The sequence below is a fragment of the Zootoca vivipara genome, chromosome 13 (genome assembly GCF_963506605.1).
Source record: "Zootoca vivipara chromosome 13, rZooViv1.1, whole genome shotgun sequence".
NCBI lineage: Eukaryota > Metazoa > Chordata > Lepidosauria > Squamata > Lacertidae > Zootoca > Zootoca vivipara.
The window spans coordinates 50058171-50085413 of record NC_083288.1 but is presented as its reverse complement, the minus strand read 5'-3'; the positions used below and the strand labels follow the sequence as shown (position 1 = coordinate 50085413).

The following is a 27243-nucleotide window of genomic DNA, read 5'->3' as shown; positions in this document are numbered from 1 at the left end:
TCCAACCGAATATTAAAACAGTACAGCAATAAACATTAAAAACTTCCCTAAACAGGGCCGCCTTCAGTTGTCTTCTAAAAGTAAAATAGTTACTTATTGCCTTGACATCTGCTGGGAGGGCGTTCCACAGGGCGGGTGCCACTACCGAGAAGGCCCTCTGCCTGGTTCCCTGTAACCTCACTTCTCGCAATGAGGGAACCGCCAGAAGGCCCTCGGTGCTGGATCTCAGTGTCCGGGTGTTCTGTTGTGTTTTTAATATTCTGTTGGGAGCCACCCAGAGTGCCTGGGGAAGCCCAGCCAGATGGGTGAGGTATAAATAAATAAAATAATAATAATAATAATAATCACCAACCCTATGGTGTCTGGGGCTGATGGGAGCTGGAGTCCAAAGGATCTGGAGGCCCCCAGGCTTATCAGAGGCCCCAGAGTTCCTTCCTGCAAATCCTGGCTGCCTCTCCCCATCGCTGACGCCTCTCCCCTTCCCCAGGAACCTGGCCCCGCGGCCCCTGCACGGGAAGCTGGAGGCCATCCACGGCTGCGTCCAGGCCCTGCTCCGGGATCCAGGGCAGCCTCAGCTCTGGGAGCAGCTGGGTGAGATCTACGAGTCGGAGCAGGATTGCGAGGAGGCCGTGCGCTGCTACCAGAATGCCACCCGGTACCCGCGAGACTACGACTACGGGAGCTACGGAGAGATGCACGCCCGGATCGGACGCTTGCAGCAGGTGTGGGAATAAATATAATACTCACTTTCAGTCCCAATCGGCCTCCTAGCAGGCCCATTTCATTTTGTATTTAATTTGCACACTGCCTTTCTACATTGGGGCACGCAAGGCAGTTTGCAAGCCGTCAAAGCGACAAAATTTCTTCTTCGGCGATCCCTCGTAGCCGAGTAAGATTGTCCCCCTTGGACACGGTTTTAGCAGGGAGTCCGTAAGTGACTGTGGAGGCCAATTCTGGAGCCACACGTCCCTCCAAAGTGGGGACATTGGTTCCCAGGTGGGAATTGGTCACGGTGTGGATTTGCCAAGCGTGCCTTCCTCTTAGCACGTTTCTCCCTTGCGTCCTGAGTTCGAGTGTCTTCAAAGCCCATGGCACCTTTGGTAAAGGCTGTTCTCCAACTGGAGCGCTCGCAGGCCAGCGCTTCCCAGTCGTCGACCAAAATGTGTGCCACAAAGCTCACACGCCCTATAACAAGGCAAATAAGCCACGATAGAAAAATATTGACTTGGTAATAAACAGCTTGCGTCAAATTAAAGTACTAGGTTATTCAATAGTCTGTTTATAACATTGCACAATAAAATTATTAGCAGACAGAGCAGAAATTCACTCTAGAATGAATCATTGGTAGGAAATATTCCGTAAAAGTAACAGGAGAGTCACCGTACATGGAAATACTGCGATAAGTAGAAGGTTGAACTGGGCAACCGAGTCCCCTGGCTTATGAAATTACAAAATGCACTAGCGTACCTGATTCCCTGGTGCAAATCTCTGGTATGTCTCTATCCTATTCTGAATCTGTAATATTTAGTAGTTATTTTATTGCATCCATCTCACCTTTTTCCTTTTTACCAAGGAGCTCAGGTGGGCATGCCCATGCTTCTTCCTCTCCATTAATTCCCTGTGAGGTAGGTTAGGCTGATAGTCAGTGGCCGGCCCCCAAGTTCACCCCCTCAGGAGCTTTTCTTGGCCGACCAAGGATTTGAACCCTGGACTCTCTTCTAGGGGGGTTAGCCTGACACCCTAACCGCTACCATTTCATTCGTTATAAGCACTTTATGTGTGGAATTGGGTTTTATTAACGCTTGGAATGATTTGGATTGTTTCCTGTATGGTTCCTTGCACACATTCCTTGCTTTAACTGGTTTTATTATTTGCTTTACAAACGGTACATTTTGTCCTTTTCGGCTCTCCCCGTGACTTTTTCCAGGCTCAGCTGTGGAACTATCACTCGGGGTCGTCTCACCACCGACCGAAAGCATTGCCCCCCCTGCAACAAGTCTGGAACCTCCTGCACCTTGAGGTGAGTTGTGGCCAACGAGGGACTCTCACCTTCCCCCCCAAATTCTCCTCTCTGCCTCTCCTCAGTATCTCCTCAACTGCTTTGCCCCGCATTCTTGAGGGCAAACCTGTGATGCTGTGGATGTCGGTGGACGGCAACTCCTGTCAGTTGCACTGTTTGACACTCTGGATTTAACTATTAAAGCCTTAAAATGGGCTGGGCCCAAGTTACATTTATACCCCGCCCATCCGGCTGGGTTTCCCCAGCCACTCTGGGCGGCTTCCAACCAAATATTAAAAACAGTACAGCATCAAACATTAAAAACTTCCCTAAACAGGGCTGCGTTCAGTTGTCTTCTAAAAGTAAAATAATTGCTTATTGCCTTGACATCTGCTGGGAGGGCGTTCCACAGGGCGGGTGCCGCCACTACCGAGAAGGCCCTCTGTCTGGTTCCCTGCAACCTCACCTTTCGCAATGAGGGAACCGCCAGAAGGCCCTCGGTGCTGGATCTCAAGTGTCCGGGCTGAATGATGGGGGTGGAGACGCTCCTTCAGGTATACAGGACCGAGGTGTTTAGGGCTTTAAAGGTCAGCACCAACACTTTGAACTGTGCTCGGAAACGTACTGGGAGCCAACGTAGATCTCTCAGGACCAGTGTTATGTGTTGCAACCCCTGTGTTGCAAAATATGGCTCGGCAATATCAAAAGCAACACGGTGGCCCAAAACAATGACAATGTGAAACTTGATGGAATAATTCAAAACATAAAAGATTAACAAATGAAAGTCTCTGAACGTACTGAATGAATCACGGTGCCAGACTTTACCCGGCAGAGAACAAGCTATGAAGCTTTGTAATCGGCCATGTCCAATTTTGATGTCCAACTCTGAACATTGTTTCCGGATAGCAACTACTGTTTCGTTGAATTCTTCATCAGCCAATTAGTTCAACAAACACTCGTAAGTAGAAAGATATGTAATTTCTTCATAAACCAATCTTTTCTCTCTCGAATAAATGTAATATACATGAGAATGAAAAATACTCTGGAACACTTCTCATGCGATTATATAGTCAAGTGACTACATAATCGCACATGCACTGTTCCAGAGTATTTTTTCATTCTCATGTATATTACAGTCATACCTTGGCTAGTTTAGATGTATTCAAGTCTCCAGGGCCAGATGGACTACACCCAAGAGTACCGTGTTTCTCACATTTTAAGACACGTCTTATATTTAATTTTACTCAAGAAAACAAGCCTATGGCTTATTTTTTGGGGGTGTCTTATTCGGGGGCTGGATCATAACAGGGAAATGATTTTTTATATGGATTTTACAGATGCTGTACAACTGGCTGTGTTTATTTCTCTATTTAGAAATCACGTTTCTCTCTCTCAGGACTGATTAGCCAGATGCTGCCTGAAATCACAATTGGCTTTATCAAATAGCTGTTAAGTACTTTCCTTTGATGCCCAGATCTCATGGCTACCATAAGGTTTCTATCTTTCAGGACAAAGGCAAGGTGATAATAGGAAGTTGTCTTTATCTATCTCCTTAATCTCCTCTTTCATATGCATAACCTTTGAAGCCTAGGAATGCAAGTTGTCTGGGTCTCTCGGCAAAACGAGAGGGGAGGGGATGTCAGTTTTAAAAAAACCACCCAGGTGTCTGCGAGAGCTCGCCACTTTCCTACCGTAGCTGCAGTTTGCCTGCCTCGCTCTCTGTCTCGGACATCAAGAGGAAATCAACAGGCAACTCATGGCTGGGCACATACCGGTAGAATGGAAGGGGGAAAAGATGAGGGGAAGCGAGAGGTGGGCTGTGTGTGTGTGTGTGTGTGTGTGTGTGTGTGTGTGTGTGAGAGAGAGAGAGAGAGAGAGAGAGAGAGAGAGAGAGGCACAGGGGGAGAAAAGGAGACGCGCACAGGGGGAGAGAAATAGACGCGCACAGGGGGAGAAAAGGAGACGCGCACAGGGGGAGAGAAATAGACGCGCACAGGGGGAGAGAAATAGACGCGCACAGGGGACGCGCACAGGGGGAGAGAAAGAGATGCACACGGAGGTCATTCATGAGGCAGCGTCTTTAATTGCTCCTCTTTTCTTCTTCGTGCCTTCCTCTCCTCTCCACCGCAAATGCCACTTTTGTCCTCTTCACCAAGTAGAGCTCACATACGGTAGCACTACGGCTTATTTTCGGGGTATGTCTTATATTTTTTCAACACATGAAAATCCTGCCATGCCTTATTTTATAGGCACGTCTTAAAATGTGAGAAACACGGTATTAAAAGAACTGGCAGAGGTGATTTCAGAACCACTGGCAATAATCTTTGAGAATTCCTGGAGAACAGGCGAAGTCCCAGCAGACTGGAGGAGGGCAAATGTTGTCCCTATTTTCAAAAAAGGGGAAAAGAGAGGACCCAAACAATTACCGCCCAGTCAGCCTGACATCAATACCAGGAAAGATTCTAGAGCAGATCATTAAGCAAACGGTCTGTGAGCACCTAGAAATGAACACTGAGATCACTAAAAGTCAGCATGGGTTTCTGAAAAATAGGTCATGTCAGACTAATCTGATCTCATTTTTTGACAGAATTACAAGCCTGGTAGATGAAGGGAATGCTGTGGATATAGCCTATCTTGATTTCAGCAAGGCCTTTGACAAGGTGTCCCATGATATTCTTGTAAAGAAGCTGGTAAAATGTGGGCTAGACAATGCTACCATTCAGTGGATTTGTAACTGGCTAATTGACAGAACCCAAAGGGTGCTCATCAATGGCTCCTCTTCATCCTGCAGAGAAGTGACCAGTGGGGTGCCACAGGGTTCTGTCTTGGGCCCAGTCTTATTCAACATCTTTATCAATGACTTGGATGATGGGCTTGAGGGCATCCTGAGCAAGTTTGCAGACGACACCAAATTGGGAGGTGTGACTAATACCCCAGAGGACAGGATCACACTTCAGAATGACCTTAACAGATTAGACAGCTGGGCCAAAGCAAACAAGATGAATTTTAACAAGGAGAAATGTAAGGTACTACACTTGGGCAGAAAAAATGAAAGGCACAAATACAGGATGGGTGACACCTGGCTTGAGAGCAGTACATGTGAAAAGCAGCTAAAAAGGCCAATGCAATTCTGGGCTGCATCAATAGGAGTATAGCATCTAGATCAAGGGAAGTAATAGTACCACTGTATTCCCCTCTGGTCAGACCTCACCTGGAGTACTGTGTCCAGTTCTGGGCACCACAGTTCAAGAAGGATACTGACAAGCTGGAACGTGTCCATAGGAGGGCAACCAAAATGCTCAAAGGCCTGGAAACAATGCCTTATGAGGAACGGCTTAGGGAGCTGGGTATGTTTAGCCTGGAGAAAAAGTTAAGGGGTGATATGATAGCCATGTTCAAATATATAAAAGGATGTCATATAGAAGAGGATGAAAGGTTGTTTTCTGCTGCTCCAGAGAAGCGGACACGGAGCAATGGATTCAAACTACAAGAAAGAAGATTCCACCTAAACATTAGGAAGAACTTCCTGACAGTAAGAGCTGTTCGACAGTGGAATTTGCTGCCAAGGAGTGTGGTGGAATCTCCTTCTTTGGAGGTCTTTAAGCAGAGGCTTGACAGCCATCTGTCAGGAATGCTTTGATGGTGTTTCCTGCTTGGCAGGGGGTTGGACTGGATGGCCCTTGTAGTCTCTTCCAACTCTATGATTCTAGGATATGTCCACTTCATGTTGCATCTTTTCAGGTTACGGACACGCCAAACCCGGAAGTCCCGGAATGGGTTACCTTCCAGGTTCGGTGCGTCCGTGACCTGCGTGCATGTGCAGAAGCGCTAAATTGCGCTTTGCGCATGCGCAGACGCGCCACATTGCATCACCCACAGATGCAGTGCTTCATGTTGTGGCCTTTTCATGTTGCAAACGGGCCTCTGGAACGAATTCCGTTCGGAACATGAAGTACCACTGTACATCTATTCGGGGAAAATTGGTTTAGGAAGAAATTACATATCTTTCTACTTACGAGTGTTTGTTTGTTGAACTAATTGGCTGATGAAGAAATCAACAAAACAGTAGTTGCTACCCGGAAACACTGTTCAGCAGAGTTCAGAGTTGGACATTGCCGATTACAAAGCTTCACAGCTTGTTCTCCACCGGGTAAAGTCTGGCACCGTGATTCATTCAGTACTTTCAGAGACTTTCGTTTGTTAATCTTTATGTTTTGAATTATTCCATCAAGTTTCACATTGTAATTGTTTTTAGCCATCGTGTTGCTTTTGATATTGCTGAGTGCTGTGCACCCACGTATATCAGCCCAGTTGACGTGGCGGCTATAAGCTAAAAAGCATAAAATGCATGATAAAAACAAACTGATAACCCCACCTCGCACAGCACATTTTAAAGGTTATCAAATGTTAAATCACCCCAAAGGCCTGGTTGAATAGGAACCTTTTCACTGGGCAACTAAAGCTGGATGATTCATTCTGCGCCGTTCAAGATTTCTTTCTCATTTTCGAATTTTACAGATTATGGTATTTCCCCCCCCACACACACACACATTAAAAGACAAAAATAATCTTTATATAAAGTGAAATACAGTACGTGAAGTTCGCTTGCATTGCTTGCTTTCTGTAGAAATCTCAAAATGTTGGGGTGTGTGGATTTAGGCTGATAGGGAGAGACTGTTTTAATTCATTAGCATAGATAAGATAACAGACCGTGGGTTAGGTCACTTTCCCCTCTTGGCACCTCTTTTGAATAATCTGAGGTAATCTGTCACAAACAACTTGGAACCTGCTTTTTTTTTTTATCGCATAAGATTTATATACCGCTTAATTGTGGGGGGAAAAGAAAAACTTCAAGGCGGTTTAACAAGAGAATAATAATTTAAAAAATTCCAGTAAAAACAGAAAAGAACAGCTATTTGGAAACTTCAGATGATGAAATAAGCAATAAACTAAGAACGAATCAAAACAAATCAACAGCTCCATCGTTCTCTCGTTCCCCATTTCACCATCGTTGAGCTAATTTTTGGGGAACAACTTGGAAGCCTCGTTATCACTTCCTGTACTCACCAGAGCAAGGGGGAGCTGGTGGGGAGTTTTGTTGAAGCCATTGCCCAACCCTTCAGTGGCTGTGGATCACCTCCTGCCTCTCTAAAATAGACTCACGCGATTGTCGAGTTGGAAGGGACCCCGAGGGATATCTAGTCCAACCCCCTGCAATGCCCAACGTGGGGCTCGAACCCACAACCCAGAGATTTAAGGGTCTCATGCTTTTCCTGAAGGAGCGTCTCCACCCCCATCGTTCTGCCCGGACATTGAGGTCCAGTACTGAGGGCCTTCTGACGGTTCCCTCGTTGCGAGAAGCCAAGTTGCAGGGAACCAGGCAGAGGGCCTTCTCGGTGGTGGCGCCTGCCCTGTGGAACGCCCTCCCATCAGATGTCAAAGAGAAAAACAGCTACCAGATTTTTAGAAGACATCTGAAGGCAGCCCTGTTTAGGGAGGCTTTTAATGTTTAATAGATTACTGTGTTTTATTTTTCTGTTGGAAGCCGCCCAGAGTGGCTGGGGAAACCCAGCCAGATGGGCGGGGTATAAATAATATATTATTATTATTATTATTATTATTATTATTATTATTATTATTACCGACTGAGCTGTCCCTGCTGCCCCCTTAGTGTTTAATGAAAATAACCCCTTGCAAATATCTTTTTTCTTCCCCAATTCTCCCCGCACCCTTCCCAAATTTCCAGAAGAGGAACTTCTCTGCCAAGCGCAACCCCCAGCTGAAGAGGCCTGGCCCGCCCATGGAGCCCCCCGTGGTTCAGCCAATCCCCCCGGTCCAGCACCCGCCACACCCGGGGCACGGGGAGGACATGCCCGCCCCCATGAAGAGGCGGAGGAGCGCCAGTCCTGACCAGGTACAGGGGGTGGGGGACACGCCTGGGGGCAAAATGCACCACCGCGAACCAGACCCACGGCCACACTCCCACCGCTCTGCTTTCTCGTGCTGCGGGGCAAGCCCAAATCCTGCCCCACACTCCCTCGCTTGGCATTGGCCCGGCTGCCTTCGCTTCGCTGCCCCGGCACCGCTCGCTGCTCGACGCTTTGCTCCAAGATTGCTTTGGGGGGTGTAGCGATTTAATTGCAGGAAGTTGTTGCTGTTTTCTTGCATGTGCCTTGGGGTTGGGGGGGCGGTTTGAAGTTCCCTGGGGCAGTGGGGGGACGGACACTTCCCTGCCCTGTTTCGGTTGGCCGCTCAGGTTTATTTCGCCGTAGGGAGTTGGGGAGGATAGATTTGGGGAAGGGGCTGCCTCCTAATGTTGGGCGCTGTGACCATCTCTGACCCCCCCCTGTTTCTCTCTCCTTCCCCCTCTGCTTTTTCTGTCTCGCTGTCTCCCCCTCCTCCTCTCACCCCCTGCAAATCTCCACCCTTGGCGCACGCAGAATGGTAACGGGGTCTGCCAGCACCCGCCCGGGGTCCCTGGCAACCCCCACTACCAGCTGCCCAAGCCGGGATTATGGAACCCTCTCCACGGAGACTCGTGGGGGCAGGAGCGCAAGAACGTCGCTGCCCCAGAGAGACAAGTAAGGCTGCCCCCATTTCCATATCCTAGAATCGGTTGCCCTTTAAATAAACAACAACAACCACGAGTTTCTAGTGCTCATGATGTTCCCTTGCAGAGGGAGGGGAGGGTAGCTTGGCTGGCTTGCTTGCTTGCTTGAGGGGGCTTCAACACTTTGCTGTGCCTGCTCCTTTCCCCCTCGCAGCGCTCTCGAATTCAGATCTGTCAAAGTTTGGGTTGCATGGGGGTGGGGGGCCCTGGGAAGCGGGTGGGGTGGGGTAGGGTATCACCTTAACTGTTCCCACCCACCTCAGAGATGTGGCCTCAACTCTGCCTCCAGTTCATGCGGAAACACAAGAGTCCGAATGCTTACAAATCGGAAGGGAAAATCGGCCTTTCCCAAATTGGTGCCCTCTGGAGGTGTTGGACTACAACACTTATCAATCCCTAGCCAGTGTGGCTGTTTTGGACTACAATTCCCATCAGTCCTCAGCCAGTATGGCCGTTTTGGACTACAATTCCCATCGGTCCTCAGCCAGTATGGCCGTTTTGGACTACAATTCCCATCAGTCCTCAGCCAGTATGGCCATTTTGGACTACAATTCCCATCGGTCCTCAGCCAGTATGGCCATTTTGCACTACAATTCCCATCGGTCCTCAGCCAGTATGGCCGTTTTGGACTACAATTCCCATCGGTCCTCAGCCAGTATGGCCGTTTTGGACTACAATTCCCATCAGTCCTCAGCCAGTATGGCCGTTTTGGACTACAATTCCCATCCGTCCTCAGCCAGTATGGCCGTTTTGGACTACAATTCCCATCGGTCCTCAGCCAGTATGGCCGTTTTGGACTACAATTCCCATCGGTCCTCAGCCAGTATGGCCGTTTTGGACTACAATTCCCATCGGTCCTCAGCCAGTTTGGCCGTTTTAGACTCCAACTCCCATCAGCCCCAGGGTGCACTGGCTGGGGCTCAACCAAAAGGGCACCATGTTAGGAAAGGCTGGTTTGTGCTTTATGTGAAGAACAGCTGCATTTCAAAGAGTTGGGTGGTCGTCGTCCCTGGTTTTGGGCCCCCTCTCCTGACTTCTCTTGTCTTCCTCCTCTCCCCCAGGAGCAGAGGAATTCGGTGGCCCACCCCTTCCCGTACCCCTGCCCCGCCTATGGCTCCCACCCGCCCCCGCACCGCCTGCCGGCCGTGGCCCCCAGTCCTCGCACACCGCCAGCACACCGGCCCCCTCTCGACAGCCATGGCTGCCTGGCCCGGCCCAACGGAAGTGACCTTAGAGACGGCAGAGCCCCCCGGGTGCGCTCAGACTCCACCGCCACACCAGCAGCAAACGCCGCCTGCGTGCCTTACGTCCCGCGCCCAAACCCCGGAGGAGCAACCGCCGCCACCAGCAAGACCACCTCGCGGGGCCCACCGACCCCTGACTGCCTTGTGAGTAGGGGCACGAGAGGAAGGGGGCGAGGGCGGCTCTCGCGGGGGTCCAGGAATCGGAGCAAGCGCCGGGAGGCCTCGGGCACCGGCTCCCGAAACCGGCATCGCTGGATCAGTTCCGTCCACTTTTTTGCCGAATCAATTAAAACAGCCCCAATTGCATTTTGAATAGACATGCAATTGGTTGTTGTTGCCGTTTTGGATTTTGTTATCCGCTCATTTCATAAAATTTTGGCACCGCTCTGTCGCAAGGGAAGAAACCCCTCAAAGCGGTTTACAAAAAAAAGATAAAACAAGGGAGGGAAAATCACAATGACACTAGCAATATAACTCAGTTGGCAGAGCGTGAGGCTCTCGGGGTCATGAGTTCGAGTCCCACATTGGGCGAAAGATTCCTGGGTTGCAGGGATTTGAACCAGGTGGCCCTCGTGGTCCCGACGCTACAGTTCTGCGATTCTGAGACATACAAAAGTTTAAATGCTAGGGCAGATTAAAATCGCCTCCGCTTTCTAAGCACCCAGGTAGGCTTGTCTAAACAGGGACACAGTGCAGTGAAGGAGCTTGCTTGCTATCAATAGGCAGGGAGTTCCAAAGTTTCATAGGTACTGCTGCACTAAACCAGTGTTTCCCAACCTTGTGCCTCCAGATGTTTTGGGACTACAACTCCCATCATCCCTAGCTAGCAAGACCAGTGGTCAGGAATGATGGGAATTGTAGTCCGAAAACAGCTGGAGGCACAAGGTTGGGAAACACTGCACTAAACAACCAGGTTCTTATAAATGCGGAACAGGAATTATGTGGCACTTGGGACGGATCCAGTTCTGCCGATCGAAGCGGCAAAGTGGGGAAAGTCAGTTTCATAGGGAAACTGCTCGCCCGTTGTCAAGGGTTGGATATACTGATAGTAACACCTTGAACTTTGCCCGGCAGCAAATTGGCAGCGGGTGCAGATCCCTGATCACGGGTGACATAAGCTGACGAGGCCACCCTCCTCTAAGCAGTTGTGCTGCAGCTTCCGGATCAAGGGTAGCCCCACAGAGAGGGGGGTGCACCATTCTATTGTGCTATTATCACCCCGAGTGGGTTGCGCAAGCAGCTGTTCTGAACAATGCTTTCTATAGGGTAGGGGTCGCTGAGGATGAGTCTAGAGCAGGCATAGGTAAACTCAGCCCTCCAGGTGTTTTTGGACTACAATTCCCATCATCCCTGACCACTGGGCCCTGTTAGCTAGGGATCATGGGAGTTGTAGTCCCAAAACATCTGGAGGGCCGAGTTTGGGGGTGCCTGGTCTAGGGCACGAAGCGTACCTGAGCAGAACACCGGGACCCTGAGTCCGTTGGTGGATGGGCGGTGTGTGAATAAGCCTGCTCTCTCGCGGGGCGAAGGAGGGAGCAGTAGGCCTGGGAGGTGGGGAGGACAATCCCTTTCTGATTGGCTCTTCCTTCTGTCCATCCCACAGGGTTCCGACCATTACCAAACGCCGGCATTGGAGCCACCCAGTCCCGCCCAGGAGAACGGGGGCCGCAAAGCACCCTTGCAGCAGCAGCCACCGCCGCCCCGGCCAGCTCCTTGCCTTGCCCCTCGCAACCTGCCCTGCTCTCGCATGCCTCCCCCTCCGCCCATCGCCAGGGGGCCTCCACCAGCAGTTGCCCAGGCACCCACAGCTCCGCAGTGCCCACCGCCCCCTCCCCCTCTGCCCCCACCCCCGCCTCCTCCGCCAGCACCCCCCTTGCCCTGGCTGAAAGGCCCGGCGTTTGGCAGCAAAGGAGGGGATGCAAAAGCCAGCAGCGACCCCCTGGGCGACATTCTCTTTGGGTGCGGGGAGCCGCCGCGGGGGGACACTTCCCCTCTCGGGGCCTGCGACTCGGGGCACAGCTTCCAGGATTCCAACGCCAGCAGCCAGAAAGGGCCCTTCTCGCTCCCCGGAGAAGGGGCCGAGGAGAAGGCCAGCCCCCAAAGATCAGCCAGCCCCAAACCCAACCCGGCAGCCGCTGGCTACTGGATGCCGGAAAGCACCCAAGAGGAGAAGGGCCCCGGCGGCCCCAGGGCCTCGGCCCCAGGGAGCCCCACGATTACCTCAGGAACCTTCGGGTCCCCGGAGAGCCCCCCTCAGCCGCCAACGCTGCCCCTGCCGCCCCCGCCCCTGCCCCGGGCCTCCTATCCAAAGACGCCGGAGCCCTCGGCAGCGCCCCCTGCAGCGGAGCCCGCACACGAGAGGCTCTTTGGCTTCACCAGCCCCCAGCTGGAGGACCAGTTTGAGGAGCCCCCCGAGTTCTCCAAGATCCTGCCGGATGGCCTGGCCAATATCATGAAGATGCTGGACGAATCGATCCTGCGCGGGGAGGAGGAGCGCGAGGAGAGCTTTCCGCCGCCACCGCCACCGGCCCCGCTGCTCCCCAGCCCCCCGCCTTTGGCCAGACCAAAGCCCCCCGCCCCGCCCAACGCCTCCTTCGACTACCCCAAACCACTGGGGCAGGACCCGCCGGAGCCGCCCTGCCTTTACCGCTACGGCAAGCGGGACCCGGAGGAGCGGCCCCAGGCCGCTGCCGCGACCGCCGGCGGGCCGGGCAAGTTCCCCCACCACAGCACGGCCTCCCTGCTGAAGTCTTTGGCCAACATGCTGGAAGGGCAGAAGCACTCCTATCGGCCCAAGCTGCTGACCCCCCCAGGTGCTAAGATCGCTTCCCCGGCCAGCGCCAGCCCGGGGTCCGCGCCCCACTTCTCTACCTCAAGCCAAGGCTGGGCCGCGGGAGCGATGGGGGAGCAGGCGGCCAGCTCTCCGCCCCCTCCACCCGCCCCCCGGCCCATCAAGACAGAGTCGGAGGTGCTGGAGGAAATCAGCCGCGCCTGCGAGACCTTGGTGGAGCGAGCGGAGAGGGAAAAGAGCCCCCCTTCTACAGCCACGCCGACACCCCTCCCGCCCCCACCCCCTCCCCTTTCCTCTCCCGTGACACTGACCATCCCGCCGCTCCCGCCTCTTCCTCCTCCGGCTCCTGCCCAGCGCCCCAAGGACGAGTCCCGGAAGAGGGACCGCGAGCACCGGAGGCACCGCCGCTCCAGCAAGGACGGGTCGCGCCGGCACCGGGAAGGCAAGGCCCGCAAAGAGAAGAACCGCCAGATCCTGGGCAGCCTCGACGTGCAGAGCTCGGAGAGCCAGGCGCGGGAGAACGGCGCCAAGCCGCCCCCACACCCCCCGGCCGCCCCGCAGCCCGAGCGCCGTCCGCCCCCCGTCAAGAAGGAGGAAGGGGCCGTCGGCGCGGGCTCCACGGTGGTGTGCTCGGCTGACCTGCTGAAGCTGCGCTCGTTCACGGAAGGCCCGCCCAAGGAGCTGAAGATCCGGCTGATCAAGGTGGAGAGCGGAGACAAGGAGACGTTCATCGCCTCCGAGGTGGAGGAGCGCAGGATCCCCCTGGGAGAGCTCACCATCAACCATTCGGCGGCCGAAGTGGTGCGGGCAAGCAAGTGAGTGCCTGCCTTCTTATTTTATTTATTAAATCTGCCTGCCGCTCTCCGTCCGTAGATCTTGGGGCAGTTCACAACGTGAAATTGCAATGTAAAAGGTAAAGGGACCCCTGACCATTAGGTCCAGTCGTGACCGACTCTGGGGTTGCGCGCTCATCTCGCATTATTGGCCGAGGGAGCCGGCGTATAGCTTCCAGGTCATGTGGCCAGCACGACAAAGCCGCTTCTGGCAAACCAGAGCAGCACATGGAAACGCCGTTTACCTTCCAGCTGTAGCAGTACCTATTTATCTACTTGCACTTTGACGTGCTTTCGAACTGCTAGGTGGGCAGGAGCTGGGACCAAGCAAAGGGAGCTCACCCCGTCACAGGGATTCGAACCGCCAACCTTCTGATCAGCAAGCCCTAGGCTCAGTGGTTTAACCCACAGCGCCCCCTGGGTCCCTGAAATTGCAATGTAGAAACCACAAAATGCATAGCAGAAATATGAACTCCCTCTCTTCCGTTTTGCGGCCTCCTCCCTCTGCCCCTGGTATCAAAGCACAGCACATCGGCGCACTGCTCTGGGATGCGTCACCGCAGGTTTTTCGTAGATCTCTCGCTCGTGAGCATCCCTAGGCTGCCCATGTGCTGAGAACGCCTTGCCTTCAAACCAAAGTAGAGAGCTTGGAAGCTCTTTTCCTGCCAAGCGAATTTGGCACAAAAAGAGCTTGTTTTGGACTACAACTCCCAGCAGCCAGCAGGGAATGATGGGAGCTGTGGTCTGGCGTCACCTGGAAGACTGCAGGTTCCTAGCCCCCCCAGTTTGAATGAGCGCACTTGGACAATGCTGTGGTCTAAACCATCGGCGGTTCGAATCCCTGCGACGGGGTGAGCTCCCGTTGCTCTGTCCCGGCTCCTGCCAACCTAGCAGTTCGAAAGCACGTCAAAGTGCAAGTAGATAAATAGGGACCGCTACAGCGGGAAGGTAAACGGCGTTTCCGTGCACTCTGGTTTCCGTCACGGTGTCCCGTTGCGCCAGAAGCGGTTTAGTCAGGACCCGGAAAGCTGTCTGTGACCAAACGCCGGCTCCCTCAGCCTGAAAGTGAGATGAGCGCCACATCCCCATAGTGACCTTTAACTGGACTTAATGGTCCAGGGATCCTTTACCATTACCGTATGACTCCCATACGGCCTGGAATTTCTCTTATTCTATTCTGCATTTGAAAATTTGGGGGCCGGGGGGGGAATTCTGGCTGAGCTGCACTGATTGCCCATCCCCACGGTTTGGAACCTTACCTAGCTGCCGCTTGCTAGCTTCCAAAATCATTTTAGGCAGGGCCCACATGCTTAGCACAAATGAGGACTAGAAGCTTGTTCCTTATTTAAAAGCGAAGCACCTGGGTTGCAAGATGAGCCTGACTCTTCTTCCCCCCCCCCTCCCTTGCCATTTCTCCTGTGACGTGGTGTCGCATTTTGATGTTGGGAAAAGGCCTTCCTCTCAGGGGTGGGCCTGGTGTGTTTTGCCCCCTCCCTTTTGGAAATGGCCTCTTGCGGTTTCACCCTCGAACCTGCAAAGGTTGCGTGGCCAACCCAGGGACCCTGTGGCCCTGCGGCTGGGGAAAAGATGCCCAGTGGGGGTTTGGGAAGTGGGGTGCATGGCAGGGTCGAGGGGCAGGGGGCATCCACCCAAGGCATGGGTTTGGGTGGGGTGTGGGTCTGTGGGGCAAGCCATGCACGGCATAGAGGTACACAGGGAGCGTCCTCCTAAAGCAGGGGTGCCCAAACTAAGGCCCAGGGGCCGGATGCGGCCCAATCGCCTTCTAAATCCGGCCCGCGGACGGTCCGGGAATTGGCATGTTTTTACATGAGTAGAATGTGTCCTTTTATTTAAAATGCAGCTCTGGGTTCTTTGTGGGGCAGAGGAATTCGTTCATACTGTATTTTTTTTTCTTCAAAATATAGTCCGGCCCCCCACAAGGTCTGAGGGACAGTGGACCGGCCCCCTGCTGAAAAAGTTTGCTGACCCCTGTCCTAAAGCATGGGTAGGCAAACTAAGGCCCGGGGGCTGGATCCGGCCCAATCGCCTTCTCAATCCGGCCCACGGACGGTCCGGGAATCAGCGTGTTTTTACATGAGTCCTTTTATATAAAATGCATCTCTGGGTTATTTGTGGGGCATAGGAATTCATTCATCCCCACCCCGCAATTTAGTCCGGCCCTCCCCCCCCTAAATTCTGAGGGACAGTCGATTGGTCCCCTGCTGAAAAAGTTTGCTGACCCCTGTCCTAAAGTAGTCAGACCATTGGCCTACTCTGACTGGCAGCTCTCCCCGGGTTCAGGCAGGGCACCGGGTTCTGCCAGCCCTCCCCAGAGACGCTGTCGGGGATTATAATTTTTATTATTTATTCCATTTATATACCGCCCTTTATCCAAAGATTCCCAGGGCAAGAACATAATTCACGCAGCGCAATAACAAAAACATAATACGCAGCATGTTAATTAAAAAACCATAGTTACAGTGCCCCTTCCACATTGAACAGGCCGTAGATTTAATGGCTGAAGGCCTGGGTAAAGAGGATCGTTTTTGTCTAGTGCCAGGCAGAGGAGCCACCGCAGAAAAGGCCCTGTTCTGGTGTTGCTACCCTCTGGACCTCTCGTGCGGGGGGGAGGGGCACACAGAGAAGGGCCTCAGATGTTCATCTCAGGGTCCGGGTCGGTCCGTATGGGTCCTGGCAGTATTGCGGTCCTGAGCCACGTCAGGCTTTACGACACCAGCACTTTGAATTGGGCCCGGAAACTTAACCGGCAGCCAGTGCCGTCGGGCCGGGATCGCACCTGGAATTTTCTCTGCCAACTGGGCTGCGGCCCTGCCCAAAAGACACTCGTAAGACCTGTCCCTTTAAACCTGGACCTGCCCCCGAGCACTTGCAAATCAGGGCACGCCATGGACAGTTTCTGAGAGCTAACCTAGTGCGCAGAAAAGCGGGGAGCAGAGCTCAGTGTCCCCACTCCTGCCTCCTCTCTCTTGTCTCCCGCACCCCTCCGCTTCCCCCACGCTGGGCTCGGTTGCTGGTGGGGGTCTTTGGAGAAAGGGCAGGGTGCAGATCGAATGAGTAAATCCCTTTGCAGCATCGCTTGAGAGCTCGGAAACTGTGCACACACCTCTTTCAAAACCCTCAGCATGGCTGCGCAGGCTTGGTTTGGGGCGAAGGTGGTTGCTGAAATCCCGGGCCTCCGCATCACGAATGGGAGGGGTATATTGTGTCTCTAGGGCAGAGGGAGCCCTATGGGAGACTGGAGGAGGGAGAAGGAGGAGGAGGAGTAAGGCAGGCCTGATAACGGAGGCGGCTGTGCGGAATGGAGGGCGTCGGAGTGCGTTGCGTGCCGGACGGCTTCCCCGAAAAGTTCTGCTATCGGAGGGTTTGGTCTGTCTCTGCTTTTTTCCAGAAAAGTAGCTCTCTGCTCCTCTTTGCAAACTCCCAGGGCAGGCAGGCGTGGGGGCAAGGGTCAACCCAGATAAGGGACTTGGCAGCCGGAGGGAGGCAAGGAGGCCTTGGGGTTCGAAGCGGAGGAAAGGGAAGATTCTGAGTGGGACGCAGCGCCCCACGGAACTGGGGCCAAAGGCGATCTCTCCCGTGCCCCAGTGGGCACGGCTTGCCCCTTCCCATGTTCTCTCCAGCAGGTGAAATTTTGCCAGAAAGGTAAACGCTATATTGTGCCCTCTTAAGCCCAACGTGGCTGCGGGGGGGGGGAGGGCGTCTCTGGTTCCAGGCCGTCGCTTTGCACGTGCTCTGGGGCACCCTTCTCGCCAAGGGGTGCCACGGGCTGGCCTTGACTCATTTGTGGGGGTCTCTGCAGGGGACTCGGGCAGGAATAGAATCTCCCCAGGCTGTTAAAAAGAAGCCTGAGTGTCAGGTTCTGCCGGGGAACCTTTCTCAGGCCCAAGGGCCACATTCCATTCTGGGAAGCCTCCCGAGGGCCGCGTGCCCAGTGGTGGGTGGAGCCAGAGGCAAAACGGGGCGGAGCAAAAAAGTCGATGTTTCCTCTGCGCTGTCTGTGAGTTTTTACGCTTGCTGTCGTGCTTTTCCCTCTCTCCTCCATCAAGGCAAGGAAGCAGTATCAGAGTTGAAGGACGCACTCCAGCAAGGGGTGTGTGAGTTTTTTAGGGGGCAGGTAGATAGGTCTGGAGCAGGGCCCACATTGGGCTTCTGGTTTCTGACTCTCACGCTAGATGGTTAACTTATGTCTCTTTTTAACTTCTTAATACAGGTTCTGTTGCGGAGTTTTATGTTTCTAGTGCTGTAAACTGCTTTGATGCATGCATGTAGATTTACAATTAATACTGCTAGCGTCAGTATTTTTATAAAAATAGAATAAATAAATGTGACGGGCTTGCTAACAGCTTGAATTCACGAGGCCTCCTGGGATGGTTCACTGGGAAAGAGCTGATCCACCAGTAAGCCATGCCATTTTAGGGGGGAGGTTTTTTTGGAAATTTCTTCAGTGAGGGGTCTTTTTGGAGTCTGAGGATTTTACTATTATTTCTGGGGTTGGGCAACATTTAGCTTGGTAAGTCTGTGTTTGATGAAGTACGTAAACTGCTTTCGGGAAACGGAAGAATTTTAATTTTACCTTCTGAAAATGCCTAATAATAATAATATAACTGCAAATTCTTGGCAATCATTTTTAATTATTTCTCTGCAATTTTACTGGCCAAGCAAAACTAAATCATATTAATCTAACTGATACATCTTTTGAATTCCCAAGTCAAGTGGCAACTTTTTTGCACCCCTCAGTTTTGGAATTTGAAAGGTTTATGGAAGGAGCTGTTGCCCCTTGAGGCTGCCCCCAGACTCCTCCACTGCCCCTTTTCTCTGGGCAGTTTGGGGGTTTGGGCTGAGTGTTCAGCAATATGCAGATGATACCCAGCTCTACCTCTCTTTCAAATCAGAACCAGTGAAGGTCCTGTGTGGTCCTGTGTGAGTGTCTGGAAGTGGTTGGAGGATGGATGGCAGCTAACAGATTAAGGTTGAATCCTGACAAGACAGAAGTACTGTTTTTGGAGGACAGGTGTGGAGGACTCCCTGGTCCTGAATGGGGTAACCGTGACCCTAAAGGATCAGGTGCACAGCCTGGGAGTCATTTTGGACTCACCGCTGTCCATGGAGGCACAGGTCAATTCTGTGTCCAGGGCAGCTGTCTATCAGCTCCATCTGGTACGCAGGCTGAGACCCTACCTGCCTGTGGACTGTCTTGCCAGAGTGGTGCATGCTCTAGTTATCTCTCGCTTGGACTACTGCAATGCGCTCTTTGAAGGCAACCCAGAAACTATACCTAATCCAGAATGCGGCAGCTAGACTGGTGACTGGGAGCAGCCGCCAAGACCACATAACACCGGTCCAGAAAGACCTACATTGGCTCCCAGGACGTTTCCGGGCACAATTCAAAGTGTTGGTGGTGACCTTGAAAGCCCTAAACAGCCTCAAAGGCCCAGTATACCTGAAGGAGCGTCTCCACCCCCATTGTTCAGCCCGGACATAGAGATCCAGCTCCGAGGGCCTTCTGGCAGTTCTCTCACTGTGGGAAGTGAGGTTACAGGGAACCAGGCAGAGGGCCTTCTCGGTGGTGGTGCCCACCCTGTGGAACGCCCTCCCAGCAGATGTCAAGGAAATAAACAACTATCTGACTTTTAGAAGACATCTGTAGGCAGGCCTGTTTAGGGAAGTTTTTTAATGTTTGATGTCTTATCATTTTAAAAAATATTCTGTTGGGAGCCACCCAGAGTGGCTGGGGAAACCCTGCCAGATGGGCGGGGTATAAATTATTATTATTATTATTATTATTATTATTATTATTATTATTATTGTCCATCACTGACTCTCCTGCTTCCCTCACCCTTCCTCCAGGCATGCCAAGGTGAAAGGGAAGTTCAAGGAGTCCTACTTGCTGCCCAGCCACTCGGTCAAACCTCAGATCAACGTGGATGAGAAGCTCCCGCGAGAAAAGCTCAACCCCCCGACCCCCAGCATATACGTGAGTCCCAGTTTTGCGGGGTGACGGGGAGAGGGCAAAGGGAGCGTTTTGTTGGATTAACTGGGGAGGGGGCGTTGATAAACGGGGCTCTGCGCTGCACCAGCACTGGGTTCAAATTCTGACGTTCAAGCCACATCCCAAGGTTCTAGCCCTCATGGCTGCAGAGGGGAGTTAGCCTGGTGAAATTCCAGGAGGTCAGAGAGAGCCGGGCGCGGCTCTCCTATGGCCGGCAGAAGCTGCACTGGAGCAACAAGGAGCGACCTCCTGCAATTCCAGCTGCAGAATCCGCCCCTCCGTGGTGCGGTTGCCCTGAAGCGCATGGGGGTGACACCCCCCCGTGCATCCATTGACACCCCCCACTGACCTAGGGGTGATCGAGGGGTGCTTCCAGAATGGCTGGGTCACCCAGCCCAGGGATTGGGGCTGAGTGGAGTCTGGGGAGGACTGGGGCATGTCGGCCGAGTCCGCGAAGGAGGGGCTATGCTTGTTGATCTGTGTTCCCCCTCCCCGATTTCCCCCCCAAACAGACATGCTCATCCTCCCATCCCCCACTCCTTAACCCCCTCCTGTTTTTGACTTGGTTTTTTATTTTTTATCACTGTGCAGTGGTACCTTGGTTCTCAAACTTAATCCGTTCCGGAAGTCCGTTCCAAAACCAAAGCGTTCCAAAAGCAAGGCGCGCCTTCCCATAGAAAGCAATGCAAAACGGATTAATCCGTTCCAGACTTTTAAAAACAACCCCTAAAACAGCAATTTGACATGAATTTTACTATCTAACGAGACCATTGATCCATAAAACGAAAAGCAATAAACAATGTACTGCAGTCACACAATCAATCCATCAGTAGCTGAACTGGGTTCCACAGAGTCACAAAAACAAAACAAAAAGAGGCGCAGAAACAAAAATGTCAAATAAACAACAAAAACAGACAGACCTCAGCGTAACACTCCAAATGGACGTGTGGCACTCAAATCGGCAGCGTGACACTCAAAACGGAGCACGTTTGGCTTCCAAAAAAAGTTCGCAAACCGGAACACTTACTTCCGGGTTTGCAGTGTTTGGGTTCCAAGTTGTTTGTGTCAGCCAAGGCGTTTGAGAACCAAAGGACCACTGAACTCCTGATTATTCTTTCTCCTCCTTTTTGCAATGCTTCCAAGGTTACTTTCTCCACGTCAAAGGCAGCTGTTGGCCATTAGAAATAAATAAATATCGCCCTTCCCCATATAATGAGCTCATCACCAACTTCTCTGTTAGGCCATTAAATAAATGCATTCGTTTACTTATTAAGCAAGTGAGCCATATTCTTAATCTTGCTGCGACAGCATCCACCTTTAGAAAACGCCATTGCCTCCTCTTTCCAAACAGCTCTGATCTTTCTCTTTTAAGATGGCCCTTTGACCTTAGCAGTGTGGACCGCAAAGAGGACTGGCCTCTTAAATTTTAACTTTTAAGGCCGTTCTGCGAGATCCTTCCTAGTGCCTGCCTATCTATCGATCTATCTATCAATCAATCAATCAATTGTTCTGCCTGCCCATTAAGTTGCCTGCATCCCAGAGTCTGTGTGCAGAGGCGAAATCTTGCTCCCTTTCTCTCCCCTTAATCCCCTAAGGCCTAAGGGGTGTTGTAGTCCCTTTGGGAAACCTTTCCCTCTGCCCTCTCTCATTCTGCCAGTGGGATCCACCTCCTGGCTCAATGTCTCCCTGTTGCTTCTTGTCCCTAGATAGGGAGGGAGATAAGGCACCTGGCTTATTTCCGCTTGCCCGGCCTTGACCCTCGGCTGGAAGCAGCCACACACATCCACCGCAATGCCTTTGATCTCACCATTGGCTAATTGAAACCTCGGTGCCTTCAGCCCTCTACCCCGGCCCTATCGTTTGTTCGGAGGATGCAGCCGCCTCAGGCAGCAAAACGCCTTGAGCTGGTCCTGCCTCGCCCAGCTAGGATCTCGCTTACAGCGCGTTGGATATTGGCTGAAAATTTTGGAGAAACTCGGTGGCAACAAAAGAGCAGTTTGGACCACAGAAGCCATCACTTGGGAGAGGGGTGAGTGGTAGGCCCAGGCGCTATATATCGCCCAGGACCACCGGGATGAAGAGCAGACGGCAGAGAGAGAAGCAAACTGCATTGGCGAGGCGCCGAAACAGCTTGTTCCTTCCTCTGCATCTTTAAACTGCTCGACTGCCATCGCGGTATATTGCCAAACCGCCATGTTTGGCTGGCGATACACCGCGATGTTGGACTGCTGATATCGCCCAGCCCTAGCGGGTGGGCTTCCCCCTTGCTTGGGGGACCAGGCAGCCCCCCATTGCGAGGGGGCTGTAAGCCCGGGGGGGGGGAAGCTTCAGCCCTCCGGGATGATTCCGAACTACAACTCCCATCAGCCTCCCTCCACCAGCACCGAAAAGAAGGGGTTTTTTTTACACCAAGAACTCTGGCCAGAAATTTCCATGTTAGGAATAAATCCTACTCGTGAGTTGCAGTCAAATAAGGTATGTATTCTGGTAAGGCTAACAGTCTTGAACAGAACAAATGAATACAAACAAGAAATGAGCTTCAAGTTCACTAGAGTATATGAAGTTCGAAATAAATGCTACAACTTAGAAAATAATAGTACATTACAGTGTAAAGACACAAAAGATATCAACTAATAATATTCATAAATATCAGTCCAATTTCAAAAGTGTTCAAAAGGGTTGTTTTATCTTTCTATGCGTATCTAAATCTTTCTACGCATGGAAAGATTTAGATACACGCTGATCTCCACAAACTCAAGACACGATATTTGAAAAACACAGAATTCTATTTCACAAGTCAACACGCCCTGACCTGGGTTCTTTTACTGAATCGACCCGGCATTCCGGCTCTATATAAAACGACCCTTTTGAACACTTCTGAAATCGGACTGATATTTACGAATATTATTAGTTGATATCTTTTGTGTCTTTACACTGTAATGTACTATTATTTTCTAAGTTGTAACATTTATTTCAAACTTCATATACTCTAGTGAACTTGAAGCTCATTTCTTGTTTGTATTCATTTGTTCTGTTCAAGACTGTTAGTCTTAACAGAATACATACCTTATTTGACGGTAACTCACAAGTAGGATTTATTCCTAACATGGAAATTTATGGCCAGAGTTCTTGGTGTAAAAAAAATACCTTCTTTTCGGTGTATCTACAATTCCCTCCGCCAGCAGTCATGGCCGATGGCTAGCAATGGTGGGAGATGTAGTTCAGCAACATCTGGCGAGTCGGAGGGGGCTCCCCACGGCCGCTCTCAGCGCTGGATTTCCTGGATCAAGCAAGGAGGGGAGGTAAGGTGGTTTCGCAAGGTCTCCTCCATCTCTCGTCCCCCTGCCTTCTCTTCCTCCCAGGCCTCCCCCACTCCTGCCCCCCACTTATCTCTCGGGCTCCATCCTTGGGTTAATCAGGTTCTGTCTCCCAGCGCAATGTACCTTTCACCTCCTTTCAACCTCCGGCCAGCCTTTCCTTATCTCGTTCCTCTGGCCCTCTGGAATGCAAGCGCATCGAGCCAGACACCTATTATGACGATCGTGGTTTTTTATTATTTAAAAAGCCACATTCCCACACCAAAACAGTGCTCCTTATCCTTTCCCACTGTCTCTTTTGGATACATCGTCCTTGGCTCCCCCGGCTGTTTTGGAGTAAAACTCCCTTCATTTTCCTCCTTATTTATTCTGGAGCAAAAAGCTACAGGGTTCTGGGATTACTGAATCAGGCAGTCCAAACCTTCACCCAATTCTCTCTCGGGTACTGTGGTTCAGAGTAAAGTTTTCCATTGCCTGACCCAGCCTGCCCTTCTGCTGGTTCCTGCGTCTCGAGGTCATGAAGATCATCCATTCTGCCCCCTCTTTACTCAGGGACTGTCCTCAGCCCCACTGCGGGCGCAATGCACACACCCCATGCCGGACTTTCTGGCGCCCAGATTTGTTGGTCCAAAATGAAACTTCTGGGCTGGGAGTCAGTCCACTTCGAGTCAGTCGACACTTGTCCTTTCTTGGTGGGGTAGCATCTCTTAGGACAGGCATCCCCAAACTGCGGCCCTCCAGATGTTTTGGCCTACAACTCCCATGATCCCTAGCTAGCAGGACCAGTGGTCGGGGAAGATGGGAATTGTAGTCCAAAACATCTGGAGGGCTGAAGTTTGGGGATGCCTGTCTTAGGACAAAGTTCTGCTGGTGTCTCCCCTCCGGCCACCCTGTTCTGCTGTACGTTGAAGCTTTATGAAGGTGACATTGCAGAGAGCTGTAGTTTCTGTGCAGGCAGGGTTTAATCCAGTTCCCTTTCACCAATTAGATTCTCTTGCACATCACCTGGGCGGCTCAGGCCCTCCTGCGTGGAAAAAGGCATTGAAAGAGGTCTTTTTTTCTTTCCCTCCGCCTTGATCTATCTCCAACTCATGGTCCCACTGTCTTTTCAATTCCTCCCTTGAGTTTCCATTTTGGTTGTGTTTTGGGAGTTGGGGGCCATTCCCCAAAAGTCTCCGTTCCTTCCTCCCTCCTTCCCTCCTCCCTCCCCTCCCTCAACAAGTTGCACCGCTAGTTTAACGGCCTTCTGCCTGCTCTTAGCTTAGCTCAGCATCCCAGAAGATGAGATTTTTGAAACCCTGGACCTGGAATCTGGAATCTGGATGCCCAGCTTGGACCGGTGGAGCTCCTTGCTCGCCTTCACCCCAGGACGTGTCTCCTCCAAGAAGACTTATTTTGGGGGTGGTGGCTGTTTTCCTTGAGGTTTTTCCCACCTCCAGCACTTCCTTCCTCCAGCACTTCCAAAACAGCCCCCAGAGAGCCATCTCCTGACATTCCTGCCTCCATTTCTTCACCCTAAGGAGCGTTATTTGGCTACTTGTCTTGATTTTATGGAAAGCAGAGTAAAAGCCTTCCCCCTGGCTGCTTTGGAGTGATGGGCTGCATCCTGCAGCCTTTTTGCTCGACTGTTTCCGACGCGGAACTGCAACCAGCTCTTTTTTATTATTCCGGATCCCTCCTGTAGCTGCACAGTTAAGACGGCTTCTAAAAGTAGACTCTGAACTCCGCAAACTTTCTGCCCCCCTGTGTCCTCCCTGCTCATTCTTAAATGACCTGGAGAACTTGAGGACACAAGGAAAGCTTGCTGGATCGATCCAGTGGCCCATCAGTAGCCCAGCATCCTGTTCTCACAGTGGCCAACCAGATGCCTCATTCGGAAACCCGCAAGCAGGACCCAAACACAAGAGGAGCAACTCTCCCCTCCTGTGGTTTCCAGCAACTGCTCTCCAGAAGCATCGCTGCCTCCGACTGCGGAGGCAGAGTCCAGCCACTGTGCAATAACACCACCTTGCAAATGACTTCAAAAGTGCTTGGTGGAGACCACCGTTGACCAATGAATGAGCACCCACTAGTGGATCTAAGGGCGGGGGGAGTTTCTGGTTGAAGATGGGGGGGATGCTGAAGCAACATTAGGCCCTCTAGTCTCAACTTGGGGGGGGGGCTGGGCAGAATCAGGCCCAGTGGCCTGGACTAGGTGGTTCTGTTGATCATGAGCAGGGTGGATTTGATTTAAATCAATCTGGCGGTTCCCTTGTTGCGAGATGCCAAGTTGCAGGGAACTAGGCAGAGGGCCTTCTCGGTGGTGGCGCCTGCCCTGTGGATGTCAAAGAGGAAAACAACTACTGTACCAGACTTTTAGAAGACATCTGAAGGCAGCCCTGTTCAGGGAGGCTTTTAATGTTTAATAGATTATTGTGTTTTAATTTTCTGTTGGAAGCCGCCCAGAGTGGCTGGGGAAACCCAGCCAGATGGGCGGGGTATAAATAATAAATTATTATTATTATTATTATTATTATTATTATTATTATTATTATTATCATCATCATCATCATCATTATTATTATTTAAATCACTAGTCAGTAAGGATTGATTTAAATCATAGTTTTCTACATAAAGACTAATTCTTGCTGGTACAACTTTAATATGCTAGTAGATGAAGATTTTTAGAATAACAACTTTTCATATTAGTTTTTTTTTATCCCCAGTTTAATAGGTTAATCATTCATACTGTATTTGGACATCCATGTTTGTTAACTAAACAAAAACAAAATATATATATTTTAAGAAACTTTGTCTGTCAGCCCAGCCTACACATGAAAAACTTAAATACTGTCCACTGAACTTCTGGAAACTTAGCACTGAAGGGGTTGATTCTGTATTCATAGGTTTGTAGAACAATAGGATTAAGGTCTTTTTCTCAACCCTGTTCATGTTATAACATTTTTGCTGTGAAGAAAAGGCATGTGATCTCTGCTGAGTCAAATTCAGTTTTGAGAACTGCAAAAGTAAACCAAGCACCTGTGATAATATCTTGTAGGCAGAGAAACTGCCCCATAATCTTACAAAAACCTCTGGAAGAGCATGACATTGTGAATGGATTAATGGAATTTATTTACCAAAAAAATTAAACATATACAACCTTATTCTACATAATTTTTTAAAAAAACCCTAATCTTTATTTCATGATGGAATAACCTTTGGATGGTAATATATTTTCCTCAAAAAGCATTTTATTAAAAAAAATCTGATTTAAATAAAAAAATCTGATTTAAATCAAAAAAATCATTGATTTTTATCCACCCTGATCCTGAGCAGTGGGCTTATTTGAGTGGACCTCTGGTCCAAAGTAGGAGATGCTGTGTTGCTCTGCTGTCACTGTTTCTAGGGGTGCCTTAGGCCTGTGGCTTTTGCTTTTAGGGGTGGGGGGTGGGGACCCATCCTGGCATCTTGCCCTCTAACGGGTCTCCTCCTTCCTCTTCAGTTGGAGAGCAAGCGGGACGCTTTCTCTCCGGTCCTCCTGCAGTTCTGCACTGACCCCAAGAACCCCATCACTGTCATCCGGGGCCTGGCCGGATCCCTCCGCCTCAGTGAGTATCCTGCGGGCTCTGTGGGTTTGGAAGTGGGGGTCAAAGGGCGCCCGGGTTGGAGGCTGAGGCTCTGCGGAGGAGAGCCTGAGTTGGAAGTGGAGGCTTCTGGGCCTAGGAAGGATACACAAAGAATCGTAGAGTCGGAAGGGACCGTGAGGGTCATCTACTCCAACCACCTGCAAAGCAGGACTCGTTTGCCCAACAAGGGGCTCGAACCCACGACCCCGAGGGGTCAAGAGTCTCGTGCTCTCCCAACGGAGAAGTGTGTGTTTGTTTCTGCAGCGTTGTGTAGGTTCGATCGCACCGTACACGCATTTAACTTGCACAATTTCGACCACGCGTGCTTGGGGGCTGGCTGGTTGAAATCACGCAAGGTAATGTTCTGCAAGCATTTGCAGAGGGTTGGACTAGATGAGCCTTGGGGGTCCCTTCCAACTCGTATGATTCTAAGTCGGAAAGCTTAAAAGCTCTTTCTGTGCTGGTTAAAGCGGGAGGACCTGGTGAGGAGAGAGCAAGCTCTCCACCTCTCTTTCTGGGCCTGCCTCCCCCACCAACCATGGGTATGCGTGTTTTTGTGTAAACATGGAGGTCTCAGGACCAAACCCGCATGCAGGATGTGATCGTACTGTATTTGAAATCAGAGGCTTTGGGGTCGGATAGATTTTTGAGCGGGTAGTGTGTACATCCGTACCTCGGGAGTCGAACGGAATCCGTCCCGGAAGTCCATTTGACTTCCAAAATGTTCGGAAATCAAAATGCAGCTTCTGATTGGCTGCTAGAGACGCCTCCAGCAGCCAATTGGAAGCCCCGTCAGACCTTTGGCTTCCAAAAATAGCTTGCAAACCGGAACAG

The 27243-nt window shown here is 51.4% G+C and overlaps 1 protein-coding gene across 8 annotated transcripts in view; it reads left to right on the top strand.

Annotated features, from left to right (window-relative positions):
* KDM6B (lysine demethylase 6B) overlaps nucleotides 1-27243 on the top strand; it is a 98462-nt gene that overhangs the window by 51902 nt on the left and 19317 nt on the right. For all 8 annotated transcript variants that reach the window (XM_060281901.1, XM_060281900.1, XM_060281894.1 and 5 more), the window contains 7 exons: nucleotides 488-722; nucleotides 1928-2020; nucleotides 7746-7913; nucleotides 9671-9997; nucleotides 11457-13459; nucleotides 19346-19472; nucleotides 26286-26391. In XM_060281901.1, coding sequence (XP_060137884.1) covers nucleotides 488-722; nucleotides 1928-2020; nucleotides 7746-7913; nucleotides 9671-9997; nucleotides 11457-13459; nucleotides 19346-19472; nucleotides 26286-26391 — 3059 coding nt within the window. The remainder of the gene's footprint in view (nucleotides 1-487; nucleotides 723-1927; nucleotides 2021-7745; nucleotides 7914-9670; nucleotides 9998-11456; nucleotides 13460-19345; nucleotides 19473-26285; nucleotides 26392-27243) is intronic.